This window comes from Silene latifolia, chromosome Y, assembly GCF_048544455.1.
Source record: "Silene latifolia isolate original U9 population chromosome Y, ASM4854445v1, whole genome shotgun sequence".
Lineage (NCBI taxonomy): Eukaryota > Viridiplantae > Streptophyta > Magnoliopsida > Caryophyllales > Caryophyllaceae > Silene > Silene latifolia.
Window position 1 is genome coordinate 338,039,212 of NC_133538.1, and position 7,579 is coordinate 338,046,790.

General features: G+C 37.8%; 2 protein-coding genes across 2 annotated transcripts; both read right to left on the reverse strand.

Moving 5' to 3' along the window:
- Positions 1–1,438: 1,438 nt before the first annotated feature.
- Positions 1,439–2,602, reverse strand: LOC141631463 (uncharacterized). Its single transcript, XM_074444129.1, has one exon. The coding sequence runs from the start codon at positions 2,600–2,602 to the stop codon at positions 1,439–1,441; it is 1,164 nt and encodes a 387-aa protein (XP_074300230.1).
- Positions 2,603–4,738: 2,136 nt separating this feature from the next.
- LOC141631464 (protein FAR1-RELATED SEQUENCE 5-like) lies at positions 4,739–5,281 on the reverse strand. Its single transcript, XM_074444131.1, has one exon. It carries the CDS (start codon positions 5,279–5,281, stop codon positions 4,739–4,741), a length of 543 nt encoding a protein of 180 aa, XP_074300232.1.
- Positions 5,282–7,579: the final 2,298 nt, after the last annotated feature.

The following is a 7,579-nucleotide window of genomic DNA, read 5'->3' on the forward strand; positions in this document are numbered from 1 at the left end:
CCCTTCCTTCTCGACATTGTTAGTGAGGGCCACCTCAAGTGGGTCCCTATGACTCAATTGGTAAACTCGATTTGCCAAAGGTACAATTTTATCAAGAAATTAGCAAAAACTCAAATCATCGGTCTTTTTCATCGTCTCATACACATTATACTTCAAAACTTTCCCTTCAAATTCCATGGTCAAAGTTCCATCATACATGTCAAGTTTGGTTTTGGAGGTTCTCATAAAAGCCTCCCTAGCAAGAGGGGTGTAGCCTTAGAGTCCGGTTCCATGTCCAAAACATAAAAATCGGCCGGAAATATGAATTTATCAACCTCTACCAACACATCTTCTACAAGACCTTTGGGGTGAATTGTAGAGCGATCCGCCAATTGGATCACAACATTGGTCTTAGACAAGAGAGGCAATTCAAAGGTCTCATAAATGGAATAAGGCACGACATTAATAGAGGACCCCGAGTCTAGCATAGCTTTAGCAAAAGCTTTGCCTCCAATTGAGCACGGTATAGTTAGCATGCCCGAATAATCGCACTTTTTGGGAAGATTTTGTTTGAAAATTGCCGAGACATACCTACTAACCATGACTCTTTCAACTCCTTTCCTTGGATTCCGTTTAGGGGTGCAAAGTTCCTTAAGAAACTTTGAATACCTAGGAACGGTTTTGATGATAGTAAAAAGAGGGATGTTGACCTCACATTTCCTAAAAGTTTCATAAAGATCGGAGTCTTTATCAAACTTCTTGGGATTTGTGAGGGCACTTGGAAATGGTACCTCCGGTTCATATTCTTTTTCAATCTCTTCAAGTTCATCCTTTGTGTTGGTGCTTCCTTCCTTTCCTTTGTCAATGCTCAAAGGGCTCTTTTCTTTTTCCTCATTAGCTTTTGAAGATGACCCTTTCTCTTGTTCAACCACAAGCTCTACTTCAATTTGCTCTTCAATTTCAATAACCCTTTCTTGTGACTTGCCCCTTCTCTTCTTCTTGGGAGGGGATTCTAAAGTTCTCCCCTTCCTCAATGTCATAGCACTAGCATTCTCTCTAGGGGAAATGTAGTGGAGGGGATAGAAGTGGAATTCCTTTGGTTTTGCTTGGCAAGTTCTTGGGCAATTTGTCCAAGTTGGACCTCAAGATTGACAACCTTGGCATCACTAACACCCTTGTCGGCTTCAATCTTGTTAAACCTCTTATTTGTTTTGACTTGCTCTTGCAAAATGTTTTTAAGCAAGTCTTGAACACTTGGTTCCTTTTGAGAATTGGTGTTGTTACCTTGATTGCCAAATTGGGATGATTGACCTTGGTTTTGGTTTCTACCTTGGTTGTTGAAATTCCCATTCCTATTTCCTTGAGAATTTGAGCCTTGACCTTGTCGGGAATTTTGGTCCCTCAAGTAGTTGAATTGGCCATTCACAAAGCTCTTTGAGGTGTCACCACCCCAACCAAGTCAAGGGTTATCTCTACTCCCAACATTGTAAGTATTGCCACTAGGATCATAGTTGTAATATCCTCCCCCGGAAGGATTCCTAGCATTGTAATTCCCATAGCCCATTGCACTTACATTTTCCACGCCAATTCCTTCTTCAATCATAATGGGGCAAGCTTCCTCCATATGAGGACCTTGGCAATAGTTGCATTCCACTTGATTCCCTTTTCCCCCATCCTTGTTTGGATTGTTCACTATCATATTCTTCACTAGGTGAGTTAAGTTATTCACACTTTGCTCAAGATTTTGAGTAGATGAGGAAGAGGTTCCCATTGAATATGTATTCCTTGTTCCCCTTTGAGTTCTACCATAATTCCTCGTAGTTGAGGCAAGTCTCTCAATGATTTCCTTGGCATCCACTATGGAAAAATTCTCCAAACCTCCTCCGGTAGCGGAATTGACCATTCTTTGATCATCTTGGCCTAACCCTTCATAAAAGTTCACAAGGAGATCATTATCACTCAACCCATGGTATGGGCATTGAGCCACCAACTTCTTAAACCTCTCCCAATACTCATACATGGTTTCACCATTGGGGTCTTGTTCTATGGTGGTAATGGCCTTCTTTGCACGGTTGTGGCGTGAATCGGGGTAAAATTTTTCAAGGAAAGCCGCCTTCATTTCCTTCCAAGTTCTTATAGATCCCGGAGCAAGATAGAAGAGCCAATCTTTGGCCGAATCCAACAAGGAAAATGGGAAGGCCCGTAGTTTGAATTGATCCTCCGTCACCCCATTCGTAATGGCACCTTCACACATCATGTGAAATTCCAAAAGGTGACGGTTTGGGTCGTTTCCCGCATGGTCGTGAAACTTAGGCAAATTATGAATAAAGAAGCCTTTGAGTTCGAAATTTGCATTGTCTCCTAAAGGGGGGTAGGTGATACACAAGGGTTGCTCATCATAATTCCTTGCTCTTATCTCCCGGATAGTTCTTGTGTCATTCGCCATAGAGGGATACTCTACTTCAATCGGATTTACTTCAATAGGATCTTCCGAAGGTGCTTCTTCTACTCGATGTTCCCTTTGTGCTCTTTGGTACCAAGGATTGGTAAATAACCACGAATATGTACCAAAAGAGTCCTCTTCAACGGGGGTTGATTCACCGTTGTGTGGAGAACTATACATAAACCTTTGCACTACACACACAAGTTAGAATTTCCACTTACTTTCGAAAAACAAAGAGAAGAAAAATAACTAACATGCAATTAACAATCAAGCTTTTAGCTATGTTGCCCTTCCCCCGCAACGGCGCCAAAATTTGATAGAGAATAAGACTAGGTCGTTAAATGCTAGAATTAACCTACCAAATTAACAATTTATAAACCAAACTCAACTCTACACTATGCAATTAAGAATAGTAGTAAAGGGAAGTAAGGGTCGAACCCAAGAGAAGGGATTTAAGACTAAAAACTTGAATTTAGACTAATGAAAATGGACAAAGCACAAGACTATGCACAAACTATGGATATTAACAATGAATCAACAAAAGAGAGACATATATGGAGAATTGGCATGGAGAAAACAAGTAACAAAATGAAAGAGATGTGATTTTTCCTATGAAACAAGGCAACAAACACTTGGTATGCAAGTAACAATTATAAGAGGTGAGAACTTGGTATAATCCTACAAGTTTCAACTTTTCTCAAAGCATGACTGTTTTCTTTCCAATTTCATTTACCCAACAACAATCCTCAAGCAATTGATTACAACTATCTAAGCCAACAATGATAATCCTACTTAAACTACAAATTCTAACATTAAACCATGTAGGAATTGTAGCCAAGAGCATGAAGAGCAAACCAAGAGGAAAGTAAATGGGATATCACAAAGATATGTCTAAGACAAAAAACCCAATGATATAATCATTTCTACTCATAAAGGTTGATACTTTAAACCAAGATATCAAAAATTATGAGATGCTTCAACAAGTTATCACAAAAGCAAGGAACTTTGAAATAAACAAGCAATAGATGAACATTAAAGAGGCAAGGGTAATTACTTCTCACAACAAAACATTCTTCATGGCATTAATACTTAGAAATTGATATAAATGAAAGAGTAGAGATTAAGGAGTCAATACAATGATAAAGATGAAAACTTGCAATGGATTACACCAAGTAAGGAAGGATTTAGCCTTCCATAGTCTTCATAAACCCAACAACTAAGGAAAGATTACAACTTTGAATGGAAATTGTCTTCGAAATTATTACAAGATTAGAACCCTAAATATGAGATTAGATGAGATGATAGGATGGTAGGTGAATGCTTTAGGTCTTCAAACTCTTGGGTATATATAGGGCTTCACGAAAACCTAGCAAGATTTCCAATTAAGACGCCCAAAGAGGAGATTAGAAAACCCGTATAGCAGAGCTGCGCAGGCTGCGCAGCCTGCTCAAGAACTGTTCTTGCCTGTGCAATCGTGCGCACCTGCGCACCCTATTTGCGCAGGCTGCGCACAGGCTCGCATTTTTGGACTTCTAATTTCCAAGAGCTAGACCCCTTCAAATGCCTTCATTTATTCTAATCTTATTCCTACTTCTCCCAACTGGTTTTCGGGTTACAAGTGAGCTTCTCGTGCCTTGTCTTGACCTTTTAAAGGTGCTCTTTTTCATCTTGGGTTCCGTGCATTAAGATCGAGTGTGCAACCGAGGTAAAGTGCACAAGTTATCACAACATACCCAATTGCCAAATGCTAGGAAAAGCATACTAAAAGACCCATATTAAAAGACACGAGGGTGATAAAATCACCCTTTTAGACCGACACAAAACATTACTATCAGTGAGCAACCTGCATTACAGTGTAGTTATTTTAAAAGGCAAACATAGTTATTATATAGTTTAACATGAATTATTTTATGCAGACTAGCAATGAACACCAAGGTAGAAGTCCTTCAGTTTTTTAAATGGTAAAACACGGTTAGTGTATTATTTTATTACAGTTATTGTATGTTAAAGTAAAAAGACAATTATGTTTATAAAATTGAATAACCTGAAATATTCTATGCTTCCTGTAGGCATCTGTAACATTTATAATGTACATGTTTCCTTGCTCAGAAAACCCCCTAACGGCACACGAACAGGGAGCCATTTGCACTTGCTCTTGGAACTCATAGAAAACAGTGTGTGTGTAGATTTTAGAGGCATGTTTCTCAATCATTGTCTTAGAAGAAATCTGTGGCAATGTGCTGTCACTCGCATCATCAAGAAATCTGTGATTATAGCGTTGTTGTTCCATTTCACTATGAAAACGCAACCAAAATTCTACAAGTGTACCACTATGCTCTCAAATCTTTTGAAATAACTGTTTTGACTCTCTGATCTTTGTGTAGTTTTCAAAAGGCAGCCTAAAGGCAAATCCCTAAAGTAAGCAGGTATCCATTTATGCCTTTTGCCGTACATGTATGTCAACCAAGTATTATCATTCAACTCAAAGTCATTAATCACTTGAGTCCATTTTTCTTCAAACTCAATGGGTTCCAAGTCAGTATCCCAAACAACTCCACATATCCGCTCAACAAAGTCAGTCTCCTTACAAATCTGTGACTCAACTTTATTGGTAAATTTTTTCATTATATGCCACATGCAGTAGCGATGTCTTGCTTTCTTGAATACAGAATGCACCCCGAGTTTAATTGCCGGAACTTGATCAGTAAGAATGCACCGAGGTTCCTTGTTTCCCATACAATCAAGGAACTTCTTAAACACCCAAATGAATGACCCATCGTTCTCATGATCAACAAGTGCAGCAGCAAAAGTCACTGATTTTTTGTGGTTGTCAACACCAGTGAATGGGGTGAAGGCCATGTGGTACTTGTTAGTTGTGGTAAATATCGGTATATTTCATCAAAAAAATTACGTATTTTAACGAAATTATGAAATATGAAATTGCTAGTCATAAACGAATTGTATGAACAAAAGAATAGAGATTAGAATTAACCTTCAGTCCTAGCAATTTGGCCTAAGAACAAATATCAAGATCGATATTCTCCTAATCGTTGCACCCAAAATGCTTTGAGAAATGCCCTTGTTCTTGCTAGAAAGAGATCCCTAATTGCTAATTATTTTTAGGGTTTTTATGAGAATGTTTTAGTCAAAATCAAGTGAGAAAAATAATCCTCCCTCTCCCCTAATATAACCAAAAATAGGAGGAATAAGGGGAAGATATTTTTCTTCTCTTTCTTTTGTTAAACCGTGTAACACCAAAATAAGGAGAAAAAATCTTCTTATTTTTGGTAGTTATCATATTGTATAAAATGTGTATAAAATTATCAATTATCATTTATGTCGTCATGTATTAATAAGTCCACACACAACAGTTTGTAGTCGATTTATTAATACCTGTCTGCCAACATTTATTATGACAATTTCGTATAATATATACATTAACTATAAATATCGCATATTTATAATTTGCTAATTAAATATAACCGATTACGTTTAATTATGAATTAACATCTTAATTCGTTTAAGCTAACATTATATACATTAATTAAATATAACAGTTTATATTCAATTTTACGAATTAACAATTAATTCGTCTCAGCTGATATTATTTAATTGAATTAAATAATAGACTCATCATCACATTGACTAACCTTTTAGTCATATAAGGCATCAATGTGATTATATTTTCATATAATCACATCTCTCAAACACATCCTATAGGTGTGACTTTTAGGGACCAGTTGATCACCGCCATCAGTATGATAATAACGTCAAACTTCTAGCAAGCCGACCGTTATTAGTAAACGTTAATCAACTGATAAAATACCAAGTATACCCTGTGAACCTATAAGAGATTTATATATGTTATCACACTAACTGTGGAGGACACTAGCTCCAACAATCTCCCACTTGTCCTCACAAGTGTATGTGCGATAACCGATTCTCATATCCTTAATTTCTCCCACTCAATATAAAACAATTTGCAAAATCCGTATTCACAAAGGTCGTATTTTACAAGTGATCAATATCAAGAGCGGTTTTCCCGACAAGAGAGTAACTTAACTGATAAACGAATCATCATTCGAGCATGGCCATGCATTTCGGTTACAACTCCTCGAGTGGCCCTGAGAAATGTCTAAACCTGATAAAGGTTGGATATTTTCTTCAACTCAAATCCTACAGATATAAGCACAGTATGAAATGACCCAGTAAAAATCTGCTTAGCCTCCTGTTACGGTCGACCATGAGAAAGAAACCAAAGTCACCCAAAAACTGCCTTAATCTCAAGAGACAGTCGATAGTCAAAAGAATCGACTCTAGGAACACAATGGAAGTCCAATCCACGACCTGGAACCGAATGTTTTTAAACATTTAGGACTCCATTACGTTGTCACAATATCCTACGAGGTATCGCTATAACTCGCATATGTGATCGATCAGCCAACCATTTGACTTATGGCTCGTTGAACCCACCATCAATCAACTTCACAAAATAATAGCCAGAGTTATCAACTCATGTAGGTGATTACGGACCAAAACAAATATAATATAATTCAGTTCACTTTGTGACGTTTAATGTTGTCGTACAATCCACATGAAAAACAAAATATGAAATAATACGATGAAGTTATAAATAGCATATGAAAAAGATAATGTATCGAATCCATTAACAACTAGTACAACTCAGGAACACGTTTAATTCCCATGGAAATAACGTGCCCTTCATGCTTATCATATTTCAATGGTTTAGTGAGAGGATCCGCGATAATGTCATCCGAAGTAATCTTGTCAATCACTATCTCCTCTTGCTCCACGTAATCACGGATCAGGTGAGCCTTCCGATGTACATGTCTAGACTTGTTGCTAGACTTAGGCTCCTTGGCCTGGAAGATGGCACCTCTATTGTCACAATAGATGGTGATTGGGTCATTCGAATTAGGAACTATGGTTAGTCCTTGTAAGAATTGATGCATCCATATAGCTTCCTTTCTTTTATGCAAGCGGCATAGTACTCGATTCAGTAGTAGAATCTGCTACAACTTCCTGTTTGGAACTTTTCCAGCTGACCGCAACACCATTAAGAGTAAAAACGAATCCAGATTGAGATTTCGAATCATCTCGATCCGTTTGGAAGCTAGCATCTGCGTAACCGATTGC

What these genes read in the sequence shown, in the direction of transcription:
- LOC141631463 (XM_074444129.1), bottom strand. Translation starts at nt 2,602, where the DNA reads ATGTATAGTTCTCCACACAACGGTGAATCAACCCCCGTTGAAGAGGAC.
- LOC141631464 (XM_074444131.1), bottom strand. Translation starts at nt 5,281, where the DNA reads ATGGCCTTCACCCCATTCACTGGTGTTGACAACCACAAAAAATCAGTG.